Genomic DNA, 24,823 nt, shown 5'->3' on the forward strand with positions numbered 1-24,823 from the left:
TTTGGGCGCCTCCCCAAACGTCCCCAAACCTCGGCAGGTCTCCGTTCCTGTTTGGGGAGGTTTGGGCGCCTCCCCAAACGTCCCCAAACCTCGGCAGGTCTCCGTTTCTGTTTGGGGAGGTTTGGGCGCCTCCCCAAACCTCGGCAGGTCTCCGTTCCTCCGCGCAGACCTGCCGACCTTTGGGGAGGTTTGGGCGCCTCCCCAAACGTCCCCAAACCTCGGCAGGTCTCCGTTCCTGTTTGGGGAGGTTTGGGCGCCTCCCCAAACCTCCCCAAACCTCGGCAGGTCTCCGTTCCTCCGCGCAGACCTGCCGACCTTTGGGGAGGTTTGGGCGCCTCCCCAAACCTCCCCAAACCTCGGCAGGTCTCCGTTCTTCCTGCCGACCTTTGGGGAGGTTTGGGCGCCTCCCCAAACCTCCCCAAACCTCGGCAGGTCTGCGCGGAGGAACGGAGACCTGCCGAGGTTTGGGGAGGTTTGGGGAGGCGCCCAAACCTCCCCAAACAGGAATGGAGACCTGCCGAGGTTTGGGGAGGTTTGGGGAGGCGCCCAAACCTCCCCAAAGGTCGGCAGGTCTGCGCGGAGGAACGGAGACCTGCCGAGGTTTGGGGAGGCGCCCAAACCTCCCCAAAGGTCGGCAGGAGGAACGGAGACCTGCCGAGGTTTGGGGAGGTTTGGGGAGGTTTGGGGAGGCGCCCAAACCTCCCCAAACAGGAACGGAGACCTGCCGAGGTTTGGGGACGTTTGGGGAGGCGCCCAAACCTCCCCAAAGGTCGGCAGGTCTGCGCGGAGGAACGGAGACCTGCCGAGGTTTGGGGAGGCGCCCAAACCTCCCCAAAGGTCGGCAGGAGGAACGGAGACCTGCCGAGGTTTGGGGAGGTTTGGGGAGGCGCCCAAACCTCCCCAAAGGTCGGCAGGAGGAACGGAGACCTGCCGAGGTTTGGGGAGGCGCCCAAACCTCCCCAAAGGTCGGCAGGAGGAACGGAGACCTGCCGAGGTTTGGGGACGTTTGGGGAGGCGCCCAAACCTCCCCAAAGGTCGGCAGGAGGAACGGAGACCTGCAGAGGTTTGGGGAGGTTTGGGGAGGCGCCCAAACCTCCCCAAAGGTCGGCAGGTCTGCGCGGAGGAACGGAGACCTGCCGAGGTTTGGGGAGGCGCCCAAACCTCCCCAAAGGTCGGCAGGAGGAACGGAGACCTGCCGAGGTTTGGGGAGGTTTGGGGAGGCGCCCAAACCTCCCCAAAGGTCGGCAGGAGGAATGGAGACCTGCCGAGGTTTGGGGAGGTTTGGGGAGGCGCCCAAACCTCCCCAAAGGTCGGCAGGTCTGCGCGGAGGAACGGAGACCTGCCGAGGTTTGGGGAGGCGCCCAAACCTCCCCAAAGGTCGGCAGGAGGAACGGAGACCTGCCGAGGTTTGGGGAGGTTTGGGGAGGCGCCCAAACCTCCCCAAAGGTCGGCAGGAGGAACGGAGACCTGCCGAGGTTTGGGGAGGCGCCCAAACCTCCCCAAAGGTCGGCAGGAGGAACGGAGACCTGCCGAGGTTTGGGGAGGTTTGGGGAGGCGCCCAAACCTCCCCAAAGGTCGGCAGGAGGAACGGAGACCTGCCGAGGTTTGGGGAGGCGCCCAAACCTCCCCAAAGGTCGGCAGGAGGAACGGAGACCTGCCGAGGTTTGGGGAGGTTTGGGGAGGCGCCCAAACCTCCCCAAAGGTCGGCAGGAGGAACGGAGACCTGCCGAGGTTTGGGGAGGCGCCCAAACCTCCCCAAAGGTCGGCAGGAGGAACGGAGACCTGCCGAGGTTTGGGGAGGTTTGGGGAGGCGCCCAAACCTCCCCAAAGGTCGGCAGGAGGAACGGAGACCTGCCGAGGTTTGGGGAGGTTTGGGGAGGCGCCCAAACCTCCCCAAAGGTCGGCAGGTCTGCGCGGAGGAACGGAGACCTGCCGAGGTTTGGGGAGGCGCCCAAACCTCCCCAAAGGTCGGCAGGAGGAACGGAGACCTGCCGAGGTTTGGGGAGGTTTGGGGAGGCGCCCAAACCTCCCCAAAGGTCGGCAGGAGGAACGGAGACCTGCCGAGGTTTGGGGAGGCGCCCAAACCTCCCCAAAGGTCGGCAGGAGGAACGGAGACCTGCCGAGGTTTGGGGAGGTTTGGGGAGGCGCCCAAACGTCCCCAAAGGTCGGCAGGTCTGCGCGGAGGAACGGAGACCTGCCGAGGTTTGGGGAGGTTTGGGGAGGCGCCCAAACCTCCCCAAAGGTCGGCAGGAGGAACGGAGACCTGCCGACGAGCCGCGGCCACACAGGGTATTCCTGTGTATTCAGGCTTGCAAAATGGCGGATCGAGCCTCTGCTGGCGGCAGAGGCTTGCAGAACGGCGGATCGGCTTATACTCGAGTCAATAACTTTTTCCAGTTTTTGGGGGTGAAATTGGGGGTCTCGGCTTATACTCGAGTCGGCTTATACTCAAGTATATACGGTATATATATAAAAAGCAATCATAAACAATCATATACTAACAACTATAAACTCTAAAATCCATCACTCTCTAGCTTATATAGGATAAAACAAGCCTTAGTAATATTAAATATATATAAAGAAACTAAAATAAAAAAGAATAAAAAGAAAGAAGACTTATTCACATGCTACATGAAACTTCTTAACCCTATACTTGTTCTGGATAAACTCAATCCATTTTCTCCATTCCATAATATAGCGTTCTTGCGAGTGATCTTTCAAATAGGCCGAAATCTTCGCCATCTCTGCCAGGTCGGAAACCTTTAAAGTCCACTCTTCTATGGTCGGCAGTTCCTCTTTCTTCCAATACTGACCTATCAAAAGTCTATGTAGATTACGCTGCTAAAAACTAAGTCATCAACTCTCAATAATTTTCTTGCATAGCTCCTTATCATTTAATTGGCATTTTCAGAGAAGAATGTGTAAGCATAGCATTTCTAGCTTGGTATCTGCTACTTGGGGATTTTTGCAGGTATAGTCCAGGGGTAGGCAACCTTGGCTCTTTTATGACTCGTGGACTTCAACTCCCAGAATTCCTGAGCCAGCATGAAGGTTGCCTACCCCTGGTATAGTCCAACCAATACATGATAATCAGGTTGGAAAGGCTGCTGTAATGGATTGTGAGAGAGATTTCATCAACAAGAATATAAGGCAGACTGAAAAATATATTAGCTGAAATAAACCTTCAAGTAAACAACCTGAAAAGTATTGAATGTAATTATAAATCTTTATCTGTGTAATAGTCTTTTTATTACATAAGGGAGCATGGTGGCTTGCAAGGTTAGGAGTCTGGGCTGACGATCAGCAGCCTCCCATTCAAAACTCATTGCTGCTGTGGTTTGAATGTGGGCAGCCACAAATAGATAAATGGGTACCACTGTGGTGAGCAACTTCAGGGGGACGCGAAAGGAACCCCCAACTGGGCGTCCCCTGGGCAACAGTGATGTCACCAGCAAATCCTTTCACCACAGAAGAACTTTGATGCTTCTGACACAAAAATATTACTCTATTACATACAATACAATTACAGTTACACAGCATCACTGTAACACACAAACATCTCCAAAACATCTTAAGTAAACCAAAGGACAAGTAGCGAAGAAGAGGAAAAAATGGGAATCATCTACAACAAACATTGCAAAAACTATAACAGCCACTATGTGGGACAGAGTGGCAGAATATAAGTATAATACATGCATGGATGCCAACTAGCAGTCATAAGACACAATGAAAACTTCTTAAGCTCACAACATGAATCAATTCAGCCATAGCTGTAATTGGGAAATTCTGAGTCAAATCCCAAAATACTAGGGAATGACAGAGTATTAACTGGGGTTTTAATTGTATTTTAGTTATAATTGGGGGTTTTAGTTCAAGGTTAGTGTAATCATTTTAATTGTTTTTAATTTTTGTAACTTCTTGTATTGTTTTTTAAAAAAACCTTGTGAACCGCCCTGAGTCCTGGGGGAGAAGGGCGGTATATAAGTCTAATAAAATAAAAATAAAATAAATAAATTCCTGAAAGCCTGATATTCAGACAAAGCGGCCATCAATAGACACATAGAAATAACCATATTTATGCACTATTTAAAAGAGATAATAAACTAGCTAAAAAGAAAATAGAGGAAAATACATTCTATCTAATAGACCATACCCAGACAATATGCAAGGATTAACACCAAATAATCAAACAGAAACCAATACTCTAATCCACGGGTAGGCAACCTTGGCTCTTTTATGACTCGTGGACTTCAACTCCCAGAATTCCTGAGCCAGCCATGCTGCTCTAATCAAAGGTATTCCTAATCCAATATTCCTAATCAAGGAACTACCAAGGAGAAAACCACCAAAACTGGCTTCTGTATTAAAAGGAGCAAATCTCATGCTCACCTCATACAGATGATATTACCTAGTTAGGTTATAAAATATCTGCAAACAAACAACCAGGCTCAGAAAGCACCAAGGAGTCCACACTTCAACCCAGAGCGGCATATATTCTCTTCTATTTAAATTTGCTTTAATCTGCATCTCAGTAATGAAGGAGGGCACAGTTTCAGGGTCAAAATGGTCCCTACTAAAAAAAAAACTGAAATAATATAGGGAAATCTTTTAATATAAAGTAAAGGTAAAGATTAATAAGTAAACAGAAGCATATATTATTTCCCACAGCAAAGAGAAGCAGAAATGGTCAAATTGATTCTTTTATCCAAAGAAGAGGATATATTTAATTTTGTTTCGATTTGGACATTGCTTCCAGAGTTTGAGCTTGCAATGAAAAAAAATATGAAACTTTGATTTTGTTTTTGCTAATTAGATAGGTTCGTTGTTATAGAAATGTATAGTTGTTATAGAAATATATACTGTATATAGGTAAAGGTAAAGGTTCCCCCGCACATGCGTGCTAGTCATTTCCAACTCTAGGGGCCAGTGCTCATCTCCGTTTCAAAGCCGAAGAGCCAGCGCTTGTCCGAGGACGTCTCCGTGGTCATGTGGCCGGCATGACTAGACGCCAAAGGTGCACGGAACGCTGTTCCCTTCCCACCGTAGTGGTCCCTATTTTTCTACTTGCATTTTTACATGCTTTCGAACTGCTAGGTTGGCAGAAGCTGGGACAAGTGAAAGGCGCTCACTCTGTTATGCAGCACTCGGGATTCGACCCGCCAAACTGCTGACCTACAGGCTCAGCGTCCTAAACCACTGAGCCACCACGTCCCTTTATTTATACATACATACATACATATATATATATATATATATATATATATATATATATATATATATATATATATATATATATACACACACACATTATAAAAATATATACTGTATATACCACTGTGTAAAAGTAAAAAGTTGAGGTTATAATGTTATCTTCTACTGTACTAAAGTGACTTGGAGAAGTCAGTGCCTTTTTCGCTCCTTTTCCCCCTTTACACCATGTTTTCCCCTCCCCCTTCCCCTAGCTTTTTATTACTTTTTTGAATTTCTCTTTGTATTTTATATTTTGATAAACTAATAAAAATGTGAGACAAAAAGTGGTCTCAACTAATTCTAGGATTCTGTAGTTTTATTTATAGTTGCAAGGGGAATGATTGGCATAATTAATTGAAAACTAATCTAGGTCTCATTTCTGCTACTCCTTTGTTGTGCGGAGATTTAATTTTCTTTCTGTTTCAGGTGTGTGTGGCTGTTGTGGAGCATTGCGTCCCCGTTACAAGAGACTTGTTGACAATATCTTCCCAGAGGATCCAGAGGTAAGTGAACCTTAACTAAAAGACTTTCTGCACAAAAATCAGTTCTAGTGGTTTATAGGCAGTCATGGCCTCATTGCTTATCCCCCTGTTTGGTTTTTTAAAAGTTATTTATTTATACAATCTATATGATTGCCCATCTCAATAAGTCTTTTGCTGGGCATTTTACTTCATTATGCTAACCCATTCAAGAAAAGAAAAATGCAAATACGTGCAACAATGTTAAGGATCCACCCAATCTCAAAACTGACAAACAGCAATGATCAATTCATAATTTTTTAAAAAAAGAAATGTATTCTGGTTTTCTCAGTCTTTCAAAACTTCCAGGAAACCATATCAAAGCTTTTCTTCGTGTCCAAATAAACTAAAGCCGCTGGATCTTACTTCCATGTAATCAATCCTCTTTTTCTCTTACCAACCCCCCAGGCTCCACCAATTTATCCAGTCCAATTTTTAAAACAATTTATATAAGTGGCCACTACCAAATCAGAGAGCAGATAATTCTGCAATTATTTTTATTTATCCTATTTTATTTAAATGATTTATATAGCTGTCCATCTAATGACAGTGTACATTATGTACTATGTATATTTTGTGTACATTTGTATAAATGAGTAATTCTTCCTGTTATTCACCTTAAGTCTCCCCGCATTTTAGTTTCAGCAGATGATTGTGAGTTGTAACACACTAGAGGGAAGGAAACTTTTTTCTGTCTATATTTTTCATATGAATTATATATGTTATGTGTATATACATACGCCCCATGTATCTCTGTTACGTCTTTCCTTACTTACCCTCTGCAGTTTTTCGAGCAAAAGCCCCAAAGCAAATGGGCCTACATGATTTCATGTGTACAGAAACATTGCTCAAAATGGTGGCTGCTTTATATTGTCTCCCCATCTAGTATCCAAGAAGCGGACGTGCTCATTGAATCAAAGTTAACCTGATTCTAAGTTAAGAGATCTCATGTGATCATGCAAATTTCTATATACATACAAACATATATATGCGCACACACATACACACACACACACACACAAAACTTAGAAACTTAAAACTAGCAGAAGGAAACAACAAAAGAAACATATTTTCTCTATCTACTTTCATATTCCATCCTTGGTTCTGAATTAAAATGCAGAAAATACATGAAGAAGAGATCTGAGAGAGCTGCCAAATCCCTTTTTAAAAAAAAAACAAAAAAGAGAGAGAAGCTGTTCTTTTAAAGTTTGAAGGATATATGAGTGTACATGAGGACAGCGGTAGTAGTTATACATCCACGTGATCTTGTAACCCATTTCCTTTTGCTTTGAAGAAGCTGTGGTCATCTAGAAGCAATGTCTTTATCTCTTTATTCAGCTGGCCGTGTCATTCATTGGTGGTCATGTGTCCACTAAGGGTCCACATGGAAGCCATTCATTGACCTCAGTTAGGCAGGGATATACAGGTTCTCCAAAACCAGCGGTTGGTTTACATATGCTTTCCAAACTCTGGTTGCTCCATGAGCATGATAGGAAACCAGAACAACGTTTTTGCTCTCTTATCGTGTGGATCATATTTGCAATGCAGTCTAATGGTGCTATGGTGTGGTGCATAGGAGGTATGGAATCTGGTGAAGTATAGATTTTGGAGCTTTAAATATCTTTACATACCTTTCTGATGGTTGAAATAGACCAGGAGTGTCAAACTCAATTTCACTGAGGGCCGCATCAGCATTGCGGTTGCCCTCAGGGGGGCGGGTGGGCGTGGCCTGGGTGGGCGTGGCCTACTGGGTGGGCATGGCTAAAGTGCATATGGCCTACTGGGTGGGCGTGGCCAGCTCTACATCATTCGCATCAAGGGTGCCTATGGGGGCCTGGGCAGGAGTGGGACAGATCTGAGCGTCTCTGGCAGAAGGAGGGTCTCTGGGCCAGGGCCAAGGCAATGGGGGCCGTTCCCTCACTGTTTCCAGTATGGCTTTGCGGGCCACATGAAACCACTTCACGGGCCGGATCCGGCCCCCGGGCCTTGTGTTTGACATGTCTGAAATAGACATTCAGTAAATCAAGTTGCTTCAAAATGTTTACCCTCCAAGCTCTTCACCACCTTTAGCAGTCTTCTCCTTCCTATTTCCAGTTCTTCAGTATATTTCCTGTATTTTGGTGAATAGAACTTAATATCCCAGAGATGGTCTAACCAATGGAGAACAGAGTAAATCTATTACTTGCTATGATCTCGATATTATATTTCTGTTGATACAGACCAAGTTTGCATTTTTTGTTTTGGCAGCTACAGCACACTTCTGTCTCATGCTTAATTTGTGGTCTATTACAATGGCTGACCTTCCTCATAAGTTCTACTTTCAAACCAGGTACCACTTAGCTTACACCCATACATCTGTTTTTTCCTTCCCAAGTGCAAAACCTTACATTTTGCAATACTGAACTTCATATTATTGGATAGGCCCCAACTGCTCAGGTTCATAGAGATCCTTTTGAATCTTGTCTTCTGAAGTATTAGCTGATCTTCATAACTTCATAACCTGAAGATTTGGTAAGTTCCCCTCTATCCCTTTTCAAATCATTTTAAAGAAAATGCTGAAGAATGCTAAGAAAGAACCCCAGAGTACCTCATTACATTTCTGTCCCCATCCAGACATAAATCCAGACTGCATTGGCTACAGTTGTTCAACCAATTGTAAATCCATCTATTTCACATTGTTCTATTTGTGAAGAAAAGAATTTATGAAATGCCATACTAAAGTCTTATTCAGTGATTCTCAAGAACTTTTAAGCTGTGATAGTCTACACATCTTAAATGTTGCCTAGGCTGAGAAACTGGTCTAAATACATTACATAAACACCATTCTCTTTGTCTGTCCTATCTAAACTTTTCAAAAAAGGGTATGTGTAATCCATCTGATTCCAAAGTCTTGAATCTTTCAAAACATCTTGGCATCTTTGCATCATTTTTTTATCCATTTTTACCTGCTTTTCCTCAGTCCTCCATAGTATAGTTTCTATCAGGATAGACCGCTTTTACCTTTTGTGAAAAGATAGGTGTACAATAGTAATTAGGAATTCTGAGTCAAGAATATGCAAGTCAGAATGATGAAGTTAGAAGGGTTGGCCATGAGAGTCTCAAATTCAAACCCAAGTCCATACTCAGCCATAGAGTACTTGCTGGTTGACTTTTGGTCTTTCCTTCTGTTAAACTGATGTGTTTTGAGGGTAAATGGGGGATAAATTGCATGCGAGAATATTGTACACATTGCATTATGTTCCTACATGAAACGTGACTTTGGGGGGGGGGTTAATATGTTCAATAATGAAAATGTTTCTTTCAGGATGGGCTGGTAAAAACCAACATGGAGAAGCTGACTTTCTATGCCCTCTCTGCTCCAGAGAAGCTGGATCGCATTGGAGCTTATTTGTCAGAGAAACTGATCAGAGATGTGGGCAGGCACCGATATGGGTAAGGGATGCTGTGTATTTTCAGAAATACCTTTAAAAATGGCTCTTTTTTAGCTCCATTCTTTGTCATTATGAATCATTTCTGCTTATTAAAATACAAATTTCTGGTTTCGGATATATAGATCCAGTTTGTGCCATCTCATCTAACTCTCTAGGGCAGCAATGCTCAGACCATGGCCTGAGGAGTTTGTTTGTTTGTTTGTTATTAAACAAATTTATATAGTCGCCCAACTCCTATACAGTGACTCTGGGCAGCATACAACATTTAAAGTCTATAGATAAAAATTCACAATCGTCCCGTCCCACCCAGAGTTTGCCAAATAATCTACCGCAGCCTCCACACATTCATGCTCATCCTCATTTTCCCAAGCGTTCCAGCAACCAGCTGTTTTTGAGACTAGAACAGTGTCTGAAAACTGGTTTACCAGTGATAATACAAATGGCAGCCATACAAGTAAAAATGTGTGTACCGTAGATTCTGGCGTATAAGACTACTTTTTAACCCATGAAAATCTTCTCAAAAGTCAGGGGTCGTCTTATACACCGGGTGCTGAAATTTTAGGGACAGGGCTGGCTGGAAAACCTGGAGTGGATCTTCCATTTAGTCTGCGCAGGGAAAGCGGGACCAATTGGAGTAGAAGCTGCAGTCTGTGATTTTTTACAGGCTGGGGTCTGGGCGTCTTTCCTTCTAAAGTTGAAGAGCAGCTGTAGGCAGGTGGGGAATGCAAGAGCAATTTGAAAGGCAGGTGGGGAATGCGTAGCAGAGCAGCAGCTTAGCTCTAAGGACACATTTGACTCAGGAACTGGGTGGGCTGGCTGGAAAACCTGGAGTGGATCTCCCATTTGGTCTTTTTTTAAAATCCCATTTATATCCCACCCTTCTCCGAAGACTCAGGGCGGCTTACAATTTAAAGTACAAATCAATGTGCTTAGCAATAGCCTTCATTCTATGTATATGCCTGCCTATTAGAGCTTTCACACACACACCACAAGCAGCATTATTACAAAGTCAGCTTATTGCTCCCAACAATCTGAGTCCTCATTTTACCTACCTCGGAATGATGGAAGGCTGACTCAACCTTGAGCCTGGTGGGATGAGAACCTGCACTAATTGCAGGCAGCTGGGGTTACTTAAGGCTCTCCGCAGGGAAAGCTTTAGAGTGAATTAGGAAAAGTGAAAAAGTGAATTAGGAAAATAGGAAAAGGGTTGCTGGAATTGGGTACGTGTAGTTTAATGAAGAGAAGGGTGAGGGGTGACACGATAGCAGTGATCCAATATCTCAGGGGCTGCCACAAAGAAGAGGGAGCCAAGCTATTCTCCAAAGCACCTGAAAGCAGGACAAGAAGCAATGGATGGAAACTAGTCAAGGAGAGAAGCAACCTAGAACTAAGGAGAAACTTCCTGACAGTTAGAACAATTAACCAGTGGAACAACCTGCCTCCAGAAGTGGTGAATACTCCAACACTGGAAGTTTTTAAGAAGAGACTGGACAGCCATTTGTCTGAAGTGGTATAGGGTTTCCTGCCTTAGCAGGGGGTTGGACTAGATGACCTCCAAGGTCCCTTCCAACTTCTTCTTCTTCTTCTTCTTATTATTATTATTATTATTATTATTATTATTATTATTATTATTATTATTATTATTATTAAGTTTAATCCACTTGCACTGTTTTATGTTTACATGTTTGATGACAAACAGCCTTATGTTTATAAGTGACAGTTTTCCTACTAAGTACCTGCATGTCATAAGCATTTGAATTAAAATTACCATATTAAAATCAAATCTGATGTTTTTTAATTTTTATTTGGTGTGCGTTGGAAGAGGGGTAGTCTTATACGGCGAGTATAGCCCAAACCCTATAATTTAACAGGAAATGTAGGGGGTCGTCTTATACGCCCAGTCGCCTTATACGCCGGAAAATACAGTACTAAAATTTATAAAATAGACACTAATGGAATGGCTTCAAGTTCAACTGTGAACCCATGTGTTCTATGCAAAATGGGACAATAATAATGAACAACTGCAAAAGAAATATATGAATGGGATTATGAGTAACTAAAATAACAAGATTTCATTGGCCTGGAAATTTGTTTGACTTTAGTCTTGTAATATTCAGGGATTATTTATTGAAAAGCATCCTTGACCAGCAAGTTTGTGCTGAGTTTTGTTGTAGTAGTACAAATAACACAATGTAAATGGTAAAGAAAAACATGCAATGATAAATATTTTGGTTTAAGATTTAATTTCACACTGTTAAAAACAAACAGAAAGTATGCACAAATCCAATCATAACCATCTTATTGGCCTCCAAATGTGAATTATTGTGGTTAGAGACAAAAATAAAGGGATAATGCTGACTGTAAATATGAATGATCTCTGTTGCAACTGTAAGATCACCCTCAACTTTGGGGTCATGTGGTAAACTTCATTAAATATTTGTTCAAATATTTGTTTCTTTTTAGCCTTATCTGCTTTTTAAAAAAGTCCTGAAAGAAGCAGAACTATGATAATGACAATATGACACAGTCAGTAACTTTTGGAATGAAAAATAGAATCATAAATTTGGGAGGATTGCTTAGACACCATGCTCAGTGCACTGTTTCAACACCTCTCACTAATCTGAGTAATTAGTTTGAGTGTTCAAATACTGTACTGTTATCAAGTTTGCCTAACATTATCTCCCTTCCTATATTTTAATTCAGTGTTTCTCAATCTCAGCAACTTTAAGATGTATAGATAACTTCAAGAATTCCCAAATCCATGCATGGAGTGGGAAAAGGAATAGAGGTTTATCTTCTTTCATGTAGTTTAAGAATACTGTCATATGTCTTCAGTATTTTCATCTCAGAGAAGAAAGCTATTGGGAGACTGTTAGTTCTAGTCTCACCTTAGGCACAAAAGCCAGCTAGGTGATCTTAGGACACTCACTCATTCTCAGCCCTAGGAAGTAGGTAATGGCAAACCACTTCCAAAAAAAACCTTGTCAAGAAAACTGCAGGGATTTGTCCAGACCATTCTGGGAATCAACAATAACTTGAAGGCACACACAATGTTTCAGTTGGAACTGGTAAAATACAGCTATGCTGAAGAATTCCTGGGTAGTGAAGAGAATGTACAGAATTTACTCATAGCTGAGCCGTGAAGTTCTTCCTGAAGCAGTGGGAGCTGCCCTCCATACCCCATTTCAGTATTGGGAACACTGCTGGTCGTTCTAGATATGACTGTGAGGCATCTGAAAAAATTCATTTTCTCAGGGCTTTTTATTCCTGTAACGCTATTGTAGTGAAAGACAGCAAGGAAGCGGTAAAAGAGATGGTAGCTAGAAGAGCAGATGATCTTATTTGTCTTTTTAAAATGCACAAGTTAGGCAATTTTTTAAAAATGAAAAATGGGCAAATTAGCAACTAGCTTGGGACATAGGAAGCTGCATTATACAGCAATGAGGCACATCAAGCCTAGACAAATTGCTTGCATCTCTTTAGATTCCCAAGCAGAAAAAGATGTTATTCCATTGCCTGGTATCTTGTGATGCCAGGGATTTAACCTACTCCTTTCTCCATCCATTCTCTGTAGCTGAGCTGCAGTAATTCATTCCTAGCAGTCAGAATGAGTACTTCATGGCAGACACAACAGTACAGAAAGAACAACTGTATTGTTGCATGGTATTTCACAGAATAATGTGTTCAATGGAGTCTTTTCACAGTTACTAGTCAACCAAGGCTGACTTATGAATGGATTTGCAGTCGTCATTAGCTGACTATTGGGAGGAATGAGCTTAGGATGCAGAAAGTGGCTTTCTGGCATGATTTTCTGGGCTGATATGTTTCCTCATGAAATGAGCAAAATATAGTCTTGTGATTTAAATATATTTTCCATAACAGCCTGGGATGTTCTCCAACTGTTGATGGGGATTATGGGATTCTGATCCAATACACCATGCTGCAGAAGGCTGCTTGAATCTCTTAGCAGGTCCTAAAGTGATAGTGTTTTGCTTCTTGCCGCAGTTTGACTCAGCTGTCTAAGTCAATTCTGTATCTGTATTACTTCTCTTAGCACTTGCCGTTCATTTCACAAGTACAGCTGTGTTTTGAGGAGCTGCTGTTTATTGGAAGAAGAAGTACATCCATGTATCTTGTGTGGGCGTGTAGTTGCCAAGAATAAATTGCTGTTCCAATTAGAATTATCCGATGAACAGATGGAACATGGTCTGCAAATAGTTTTGGACTGGAATCCCTTTCTTAATCTTACCAGCCCAATGCAGATATGTAAATATCCCTGTTATAATTCACACTATGAATGGCTTTTATCTGTCATAAATAGACAAAAGGGAGAAAGAGGCAGAAGCAACATTAAGGCACAAAATAAAAAAGTTGTTCCAAGTCACAGAAAAGTCTTTTCACCTGAGCTGATAGTGTCTTCAAATTTGTATCAGAGGGATTGTGGTTAAGAAATTATTAATAAGATTACAAATAATGACAGATGTTAAGTTGTTGGAAGAAAAGATTAAGTCTAACCTACCTCTTAGATAACATCAATAAATGGTAGCACTTGGCAGACTAGGCAGGCAAATCTGGTTAGTATTTGACGGTGAAACAACTGAAAAATTGCAGAGTTGCAGACTTACTATAAGTCAAAAAACATCCTCCTGAAAGAAGACAGTACATTAGTTTGTGTTTGCCACAGCCTTCCTAATAAAGGAGAATATTTGTAGCTCAGGGTTGACATGAGGAGTTCTTGGTGCTCTCTGAGCTTGCTTGTTTTCTTGCAGACGTTTCATTACCCAACCTAGGTAACATCACTGCTAGTTGGTGCTACCTGCAATGTAGGGTCTGTGTAGTCACAAGTGCTGAGTTCAGCTGAAGAACATATTTTCCATTTACATCATAATGAAAAGGTTGAGGCTGACAAGGTAGGAACCAGCTGTTTTCAGGCTAGTGATGGCTATTATGTAAACGTACCATCACTACAAGATACTGAGTGGTGTGCAAAATATTTGTTATTTGGAAGGATGAGTGGAAGAAGTCTAGAATTTAAACACTTGAGAGAATATAGAAGTCAGGTTCTTTGTGTTCTTCTAAAGCTCAATAGATGACCTTCAGACTTTTCATTCCTTAACTAAGTAACATCATCAGCATGTGGATGGGTGAAGTTTGTTGCTTGTTTATATGGGGTAGCTTACCTTGCCACATTTGGGCAAGATTGTGGTCTCTTTCTTGATCTTTTATTGGGCTATTATTCCCTAATCATTTATCTGGTGCTATTTTCTGCTTATCTGGATATTGATTGTTGAGGAGGATATACTCTGGCTTGTTTGTTTCCTAATTTTTTGGTTATATATTTTAAAAAGAATTTATCATTTATCTCTACGTATATATCTTTTAATGGCTGAGTGTCATGCTTCCAGAAATTATCTATCATTTTTGGATTTGAGTTTATCTAAAATGTTGACAGTTTTCCAGTTGAAATTGTGTTTGGTTTTATCCTCTAATTCAGAGATTAAGGAATTTTCATGTCTTCTGATCGCCAAGTGATGTACAATCTTCTTTCTACCTGCCTGTGGCTGTTACAAGCCATATAGTGTTTGCTGTAGATGACTTCTTTTGTTTCTTCTTTGAGTAGGAGTCTTTGGATTTGTTTTAGGTGTTTTGAATGGATTTCATTGAGTTGAATGCTACAATGATGTTAAGAAATTGTTGGAGTCTGTTAGTCTCTTTATACACTTATGATTGTACAGGGAGTGCAGAATTATTAGGCAAGTTGTATTTTTGAGGATTAATTTTATTATTGAACAACAACCATGTTCTCAATGAACCCAAAAAACTCATTAATATCAAAGCTGAATATTTTTGGAAGTAGTTTTTAGTTTGTTTTTAGTTATAGCTATTTTAGGGGGATATCTGTGTGTGCAGGTGACTATTACTGTGCATAATTATTAGGCAACTTAACAAAAAACAATACCCATTTCAATTATTTATTTTTACCAGTGAAACCAATATAACATCTCAACATTCACAAATATACATTTCTGACATTCAAAAACATAACAAAAACAAATCAGTGACCAATATAGCCACCTTTCTTTGCAAGGACACGCAAAAGCCTGCCATCCATGGATTCTGTCAGTGTTTTGATCTGTTCACCATCAACATTGCGTGCAGCAGCAACCACAGCCTCCCAGACACTGTTCAGAGAGGTGTACTGTTTTCCCTCCTTGTAAATCTCACATTTGATGATGGACCACAGGTTCTCAATGGGGTTCAGATCAGGTGAACAAGGAGGCCATGTCATTAGATTTCCTTCTTTTATACCCTTTCTTGCCAGCCACGCTGTGGAGTACTTGGACGCGTGTGATGGAGCATTGTCCTGCATGAAAATCATGTTTTTCTTGAAGGATGCAGACTTCTTCCTGTACCACTGCTTGAAGAAGGTGTCTTCCAGAAACTGGCAGTAGGACTGGGAGTTGAGCTTGACTCCATCCTCAACCCGAAAAGGCCCCACAAGCTCATCTTTGATGATACCAGCCCAAACCAGTACTCCACCTCCACCTTGCTGGCGTCTGAGTCGGACTGGAGCTCTCTGCCCTTTACCAATCCAGCCACGGGCCCATCCATCTGGCCCATCAAGACTCACTCTCATTTCATCAGTCCATAAAACCTTAGAAAAATCAGTCTTGAGATATTTCTTGGCCCAGTCTTGACATTTCAGCTTGTGTGTCTTGTTCAGTGGTGGTCGTCTTTCAGCCTTTCTTACCTTGGCCATGTCTCTGAGTATTGCACACCTTGTGCTTTTGGGCACTCCAGTGATGTTGCAGCTCTGAAATATGGCCAAACTGGTGGCAAGTGGCATCTTGGCAGCTGCACGCTTGACTTTTCTCAGTTCATGGGCAGTTATTTTGCGCCTTGGTTTCTCCACACGCTTCTTGCGACCCTGTTGACTATTTTGAATGAAACGCTTGATTGTTCGATGATCACGCTTCAGAAGCTTTGCAATTTTAAGAGTGCTGCATCCCTCTGCAAGATATCTCACTATTTTTGACTTTTCTGAGCCTGTCAAGTCCTTCTTTTGACCCATTTTGCCAAAGGAAAGGAAGTTGCCTAATAATTATGCACACCTGATACAGGGTGTTGATGTCATTAGACCACACCCCTTCTCATTACAGAGATGCACATCACCTAATATGCTTAATTGGTAGTAGGCTTTCGAGCCTATACAGCTTGGAGTAAGACAACATGCATAAAGAGGATGATGTGGTCAAAATACTCATTTGCCTAATAATTCTGCACTCCCTGTATATCATCTGACCCATCCACTGCGATAATCAAGTTCGCAGATGATACAACTGTGGTGGGTCTTATTACAGGTGGGGATGAGACAGCATATAGGGCGGAGGTACAAAAACTATCCATATGGTGTAGTAACAACCTAAACATCAGCAAGACGAAAGAGATGGTGTTAGACTTCCGGAGAAAAAAGGAGGAACCTGCCCCACTTTACATCGGGGAGGACTCTGTAGAGAGAGTTTCCTCCTTTAAATTTCTGGGAGTCTACCTCTGTGAAGATCTGACCTGGAAAGTTAACACAACCCAGGTGGCTAGAAAGGCCCAACAGAGGCTTCACTTTCTTAGGGTCTTGCGGAAGAACAGGGTAGAACAACAGCTAATGACCCTCTTTTACCGGTCTACTATAAAGAGCGTCCTCTCGTATGGTATTGTGGTTTGGTATGCTGGTCTGACAGCCGCGGATAGAAAAGTATTACAGAGGGTAGTGAGCACAGCACAAGACATTGTGGGCTGTTCCCTGACACCACTGGATGACATCGCCAGGGCTCGTTGCCTTGGAAGAGTGAGGAAGATTCTCAGGGATGACTCACACCCTGGACGGTATCTCTTTACTCCCCTACCATCCGGTAGGAGATACAGGAATATAGCCAGCCGTACCAACAGGCTGAAAAATAGCTTTTATCCGTGGGCTGTTAGGCTTTTAAATGGGACATAATCCTATGCAGAATTGACTTGGGAGGCCGGTGTGTGGTGTAGTTGGTTCACGTGTGGTAGGATGGAGGGTTTGTTGTCACTGTGTGTTTTTATTTTTATTTATTTTAATCCCATTTATATCCCGCCCTTCTCTGAAGACTCAGGGTGGCCTACAATTTAAGCACAAACCAATGTGCTTAGCAATAGCCTTCATTCTGTGTATATGCCTGCTTATTAGGGCTTTCGCCCCCCCCCCAAGCGGCATTATTACAAAGTCAGCTTATTGCCCCCAAAAATCTGGGTCCTCATTTTACCTACCTCAGAAGGATGGAAGGCTGAGTCAACCTTGAGCCTGGTGGGATGCAAACCTGCACTAATTGCGGGCAGCTGGTGTTACTTAAGGAGGCATTAGCCCACTGCTCCACCAAGGCTCAACCACAGGATGCAGTGCCCAAACAACCTAATGGACTGGAGGATTCATACAAAATGCTAAGACATTAATTCTCACAATATTCTCAACCAGACTGCTCTTGGGGGGAGAGAGCACGGGGGGGGGGGAGGCTCAGCTAATCTCAATGTACACATGTTGTACTTTGACAATAAAGGTTTATTTGATTTATTTGATTTGATGTCTCTGAAAAGTAGAAGTACAGGAGAGTTATCCTTTTCATAAGTTGTGATTGTTGTGTTATGATCAGTTGCATGGCTAGGCATTTTTTAATGATAATTCTATTTCTGTGTGGACTTCCAGAAATCTCCAACCAAAATTATTACAGGTGAATACTGGAGCTAAGGCCTAACTAAGCAAAGCCTCCCATTCAACATTTTATATCCAGCCAAGATGCATGTTCTGTCAAGGCCCTATTTTTCTCACTTTTACTCTCTTCATCTTTCTTTTTCCCTTGTTTCATCTAAAGTGCTACAAGGATGATTTAACGGGATTTCAATCATTTGCTGCAATAGCAGCACTGACTGTCAGTTATAGCAGTCTATAAGTGCTCTAGTTTTCTGTTCTGTCAGGTGATTTATTTATTTTTTCCTGTTGGCCAGACTGAGCCCTAAGGAGGACTGGCCCCCCTGTGTTTTCTGTTGACGTCAGTTGCAGTAGAAAGCAGAACTTTAGTCCCCTTTGGCTTTGTTAAAAGAAAGAATATATGCTGTTATGTTGTTGCCTGTGTTGCCCAGAGCCAAGGTACCGTAATTCTCATTTTTAGAATGCGTAAGTGCCCTATCTGAGGTAGGATATAAATCAAATCAACAGTAAGACCTCTAGTGCCCAGGTTTAATTGAGAAATATGCATAGGAAACTGAGATCGTATGAATAAATACACACAGGATGCAGTGCCCAAACAACCTAAGGGACTGGAGGATTCATACAAAATGCTAAGACATTGATTCTCACAATATTCTCAACCAGACTGCTCTTGGGTAGGCAATCTTTAATATATAAAACTGATTCTGCATTCTAGCCCCTTGTGCTCAGCTCCAATTGCCTGGGCTTTCAGCTGTTAGTGTGGAATGCCAACTTCACCTGCAATAAGGCCTTCTTTGTCCATTGAAGTAAATGAGATGGCTGACCTGGTGTGCGTTATTATGGGGGTCTCTCCCTTTTGGGAATGTGCCTCTTTTAAGTGTGACACCAACTATGATAATAGAACAGGGATGGTAGAGTGGCTGTAGTCATCCAAGACACCCTGATTGTAGTGCTGTTGCTTTCTAGATAACAGGTGTGATAACAGGTATGAGTCTCCAGATGAGGTGGGGTTCTAGGCATCAGACGGGATTCCTGCTGCTATCCTGGCCTTCTTACTCAAACTGCCTGATGACATATCATGATTGGCAGTGGAGTTCCCCAGGCTCATGTTATAGGACGACTTTATTCTGCCTTGCCTGGGCATGGGGTCAGAGGCAGCTTGGAACATCTTGGCCACCAAGACAACTGTGGAACCAGTTATACTGGGCTTGATTTATAGCAACAGTCACATTAGTTCTGTTCATCATCTTCGGGCAAAATTATCTGTGAACTTTTTCTAGCCTTGGATCCCAGAAAATCTGGAATATCAGTCCTCTAAAGGGAAAAAAAAACAAAGAGTGAACTCGATAAAGTATGGGTAAGAATCTTGATTAAGGATTACTCATAGCAATTAGAACAGCAAATATAATTATTTTCTGCTCATATTGCTTCTGCAGATGGCTACGCGTTGGCTTTGTTTAGGGGATCCCAGTTCCTGCTGGGAAAGGAGGGGCTGGAGGAACATCTGCAAGGCTGCTGTAAAGAATATTCTAGGCAATTATCAGATAAAGTCATTCAGATCCCCTGCCAGTTCAGTTGTGGAAAAATTTTGGAGTTGACTGAGGCACAGTGTAGCACGGACAGGTTCAGACTTTTTGGGAGAAGATAAATGTTGTTGTACCTGAAGAAGTGGACAGGGTCCTTGGGGTTGTAAGTACAATCACCTATATGTAATAGATTTAGGACCTTCATAATTTATGTATGTGGTTGAATCCAGACAGCTTTTTCACAATCAATCTGTTATGCCAGTTTGTACTCATTCCTGAATCAGAAGGCCCTGCTTGGTATCCTGCCCTTGTCACTGCCTAATTAGACTATTGCAGTACACGGTTGCTGCCTTTGAAAACCATCCAGAGGCTGCAATTGAGCCAGAATGCACTGATAATTTTGGCTGCACTCCTGTATACCTATATGACCACATTACTTTGTGATCTGTACTTATGATGCTTCCAGGTGCTGGTTATTACCTATAAAGTGGTTCATAGCACAGGGCTGGATTATTTACAGTTATCTCTGATAGTCTCTGCCCTCCCATGAGATACTGCAGAGTCTTAATATTTAATGTAGTGAATGTTCTTGCTGTCAAATAGTGTCACCTAATGAGACCCAGGAAGTATGCCTCCTCTGTCAGAATGTCTGTTCTGTGGAATAGTATACCACCCAAAATTCAGATGGCCTTAATCATATTGGCTTTCTATAAAAAGTTAAAAACCTGGCTTTTCCCCAAGCACTGGATCAAAGCATTGGATTAGCCTGTCCTGTTCATATTCCAGAACTGGAATATGTTGTGATTTGGCCTGTTACGCTGCTATTGTGGTGTGTCTTTGTGTGTTTAGTTAGTTTTTTTGTGTTTATGCAAGCTTCTGGGAGTCAGTGTTGAATAGATATATAGATATATAGTCCTAGTTGAATAGATATATAAATCATATTAATAAACAGTTCAGTCCCATTTTTGCCTAGTCTACAGTGTCACACAACCTCTGCCAATGGATTGGAAAGAGTAATTTAAGATATCTGGCCCAAACCTCTGCTCAGTGCAGGAATTCTAATTAAACCATCCATGATGAAAGGCTGTCTAGAAAAAAGTCAGAAGAATCCCTTGCTATTAAATCATAAGAAAAATTAATACGGCCCTTTTATAATAAGTTATCCCTTGCTCCATCTTAATACTGTCTGCACTAACTGGCAATAGTTCTCCAGGTCTAGTGGTAGAGAATATCTCCTCTCCAGCTCTTTAGAGATGCTGAAGACTGAATCTGGGATCTTCTACGTATATGTTCTGTCACTAGGCTACAATTTTGCTCTGAATCCCTCCAGTGAGTCCCTTTCATTTACAGCAGTAATTGGCATATTTGAGATCTTCACATTTTTACTGTTCAGTGAATTATTGCATACTAGCTAAAAGGGAGGGATCAGATGCTTGGAAGTTTAGCTAATCTTGGAAGTTTAGTAGGGCTGGCTTGATTAATATTAGGTTGAAGGATAACCTATGAATTTTGTGGTTGTTGAATAGAACCAGAAACCTGTAACTCTACCAAATTATCTCTTTGTTGTTGTTGTTGTTAGTTGCGAAGTCGTGTCCGACTCATCGCGACCCTATGGACAATGTTCCTCCAGGCCTTCCTGTCCTCTACCATCTTCTGGAGTCCATTTAAGCTCACACCTACTGCTTCAGTGACTCCATCCAGCCACCTCATTCTCTGTCGTCCCCTTCTTCTATTGCCCTCAATCTTTCCCAGCATTAGGCTCTTCTCCAGTGAGTCCATCCTTCTCATTAGGTGGCCAAAGTATTTGAGTTTTAGCTTCAGGATCTGGCCTTCTAAAGAGCAGTCAGGGTTGATCTCCTCTAGGACTGACCGGTTTGATCGCCTTGCAGTCCAAGGGACTCGCAGGAGTCTTCTCCAGCACCATAGTTCAAAGGCTTCAATTCTTTGGCGCTCAGCCTTTCTTATGGTCCAGCTTTCACTGCCATACATTGCAACTGGGAAGACCATAGCCTTGACTATACACACTTTTGTTGACAGGGTGATGTCTCTGCTTTTTAGTGTGCTGTCTAGATTTGCCATGGCTTTCCTCCCAAGGAGCAAGCGTCTTTTAATTTCTTGGCTACAGTCCCCATCTGCAGTGATCTTGGAGCCCAGGAAAATAAAATCTGTCACTACCTCCATTTCTTCCCCATCTATTTGCCAGGAATTGAGAGGGCCGGATGCCATGATCTTGGTTTTCTTAATGTTTAGTTTCAACCCAACTTTTGCACTCTCCTTCTTCACTCGCAACAAGAGGCTCTTTAGTTCCTCTTCACTTTCTGCCAATTATCTCTATAACTTTGCTAAAAAATTGCTTGACTGCAGTCACCAATAATTAAGTATCACGTGAGAGTCTTTCTGTTAATATGCTTAAATAAATTGAGGTTTCAGCTTCTGATGCACCCAATTCTTCCTTCCAAACTAGTTTATGAATTAGGATGTAACTATCCACCAACACTCTAGCTTAGTTCAGACTTCCCAAACTTCACTAGTTATTTCAAGACATATTTGGAAAAAAGCATTTATAAAAATACATATTGAAATACGTTTCTACAGAAATAAAATGGAACAAACTAGGATGAACATCTGTGAAAGTACCATAAGTTAAAAATAGACTGATTTGTCAATACGCATTAAGAAAACTGGCAATGCTATGTGGCTGCAGCATATATTTCCTCCATTTCCCCCCCCCCACACACACACACACACACAGAAACACTGATGTACTGTAATGCTTACCACATGTCATACCTGGCATTTTGTTGTTGAGTTTGGAAACCTTGAGGTGAACTATTTTAAGTCTCTACAATCCAAATAATAGACAGTGGCATTGTGTTCAACCTTTGCATTGTGTGCATCCAGTTCAACCTTTTCCCAATCCCATTGAAAGTGAAAAGCACCAAAGTGCTCTCATGGGTAAAGGAGAAACCTCCACACTCCTGTGTTTGGTTATTCCAGTTTACAGAATATTTTTCAGAAAAACAAAACCTCAAAGCAGTGCCCTTCCCTCCCCTGCATCTTTGCAAATAATAGCAAAAGAAATAATCAGTGAACTCACCCTTTTCTGTATATGTCTCTTTGGGGTTTAAACCTTCCCTACTCCTCCTGCTATTTTCATGTGGTTGGGCCAAACCATGATTTATGTGCTCTCTTCCTGTTGCAGCTTGCTTAGGCACATACACTATGCTTCAAGAATGTTTTAGGATCTGGATTTCTCAGACAACTACTTTTATATTGGCAGCTGGATTTGCATAATAGTCTAAGCCCAAGCTTGATGGGGTTGGGTAGTGCTGGTTCAGCTTGTGACCTAAGCATGCTGAGTGAATGCAGGTCATTACATTGGAAAATCTTTTCTGAACTCAGATTAAAATCTTTTATACTGCGTTTAACAAGCACCTGGGAAAAACTAGATTTTAATTTTTAATCAGGCATGAATCCCCTTGGCTGATCTGAGGCCAAACTCTTTATTGTGAATGAATAGAGAAAGGGAAGGACCAAGATGCTCTACGTACGGTCACTCATGCACTCGTTACCTCCCGTATAGATTACTGCAATGCTCTCTACATGGGGCTGCCCTTGAAGACCACCCGGAGGCTCCAGCTGGTGCAGAATGCGGCCGCGCGGGTTGTGATGGGAGCATCCCGATACTCCCATATTACACCCCTCCTGCGTGAGCTACATTGGTTACCGGTTGTCCTCCAGGTGAGATTTAAGGTGCTGGTTCTTACCTATAAAGCCCTACATGGATTAGGCCCGGGATATTTGCAGGACTGTCTGCTGCCAGGAACGACCTCCCATCGCCCGGTGTGCTCACAGAGGGAGGGCCTCCTCAGGGTGCCATCGGCTAGACAATGTCTGCTGGCGACCCCCAGGGGGAGGGCCTTCTCTGTGGGAGCGCCGGCACTGTGGAATCAACTTCCCTTTGAGCTCCGGATGGCCCCAGATCTCCGGTCCTTTCGTCGCAGCCTTAAAACATTTCTCTTCCATCAGGCTGACCTGGACTGACAATAGGGATTTTTAAGTAGAATATTTTTAATATTTTATCATTTTATCATTGGGGCTTGTGAGTTTAATCTTTTTTAACATTTGTATTACTGTGTTTTATTGTTGTTAGCCGCCCTGAGTCCTTCGGGAGATAGGGCGGCATATAAGTCCCAAAAATAAATAAATAAATAAGGGAAAGGTTGAATAAAAATAAGAAATCATCCCCATACCCTCCATACCCTCAAAATTGAATTCAGATTGGCTGGAGTAGTAGAAAGTCTGCCCATCTGTGACAGCTTTCTCTAACTTTAACCTTCTGGATGATTTAGACTTCAATTTCCATAATTTTAGGCAGAACTTTTATTTTGGATGTACGTAATTTTAGGCAGAACTTTTATTTTGGATGTATTTTTATACCCACTTATCCACAGGTATGTGTGCATTGCAATGGAAGCCTTGGATCAGCTGTTAATGGCCTGCCACTGCCAGAGCATCAATCTCTTTGTGGAGAGTTTCTTGAAGATGGTGGCCAAGCTGCTGGAATCGGAGAAGCCTGACCTGCAAATCCTTGGCACCAATTCGGTAAGCATTTCCTTTGGACACAGTCTAGAAGAGACTCAGTGATATTCCTAGTATATTAAGATACTCCCCTCTATCTTAAAATAGGAATTTAATAAAGTAAGCTACTGAGCATTGAACCTGGAAGATTCCAGTTCAATTCTCACCTCACAAGTTGTCCTGTTTCAAATAGTAACTTACTCAAGGCAGAATAGAATAAGACATCCAAACAGGAGATTGATCTACTGTTTCCAATGGAGGACAGAACTCAGGGTTGCCTCTTCAATCAGGCTGCAGGCAACTGTCTTTAATTAAGTGTTATTCCCTTGCTTGGCAAGGAGCTTTATTCTGCTCTCCTAGGGTTTGGAGGCAATACATCTTCTGATTACTCCAATTGTTCTGATGGACCTATATATGATCAGTTTCAGGTGATTCTTAGCTTAGTGTCTCCTGGGGCTGACATTGCATTTCTTTAGCTTGAGCAACTGAGTCAGGTTCTGGGCCATAATAGCTGATCTTAGGAAAGGGGTTCTTAGCATCAAGACTAAATAACCAGCTTGATGCTCCCTAACTCCTAAATTGTTCTGTTCCAGCCTTGTTTGAATGTCCGGCCCTGTTTAAATGTCAGGGACAACCTCTTTTTATAGTCAACAGGCTGGAAAAACCCAACCAAATTTATTTACAAACAAATCAAAAGTTCAAACAAGAGTTAAACCAAAAGTTCAAACAAGAGTTAAACAGGAATAACAGACCAGGATTCTAGCAGAACATCTTCAAACGGTTGCCTTC

At 42.4% G+C, this 24,823-nt stretch overlaps 1 protein-coding gene across 1 annotated transcript in view; it reads left to right on the forward strand.

Moving 5' to 3' along the window:
* The window catches only part of EFR3B (EFR3 homolog B), a 117,269-nt gene that overhangs the window by 32,794 nt on the left and 59,652 nt on the right, over positions 1–24,823 (forward strand). Inside the window, exons 2-4 of the mRNA XM_083360863.1 lie at positions 5,677–5,753; positions 9,073–9,200; positions 23,908–24,058. Coding sequence (XP_083216989.1) covers positions 5,677–5,753; positions 9,073–9,200; positions 23,908–24,058 — 356 coding nt within the window. The remainder of the gene's footprint in view (positions 1–5,676; positions 5,754–9,072; positions 9,201–23,907; positions 24,059–24,823) is intronic.

Source organism: Vipera ursinii (genome assembly GCF_947247035.1).
Source record: "Vipera ursinii genome assembly, chromosome: 1".
Lineage (NCBI taxonomy): Eukaryota > Metazoa > Chordata > Lepidosauria > Squamata > Viperidae > Vipera > Vipera ursinii.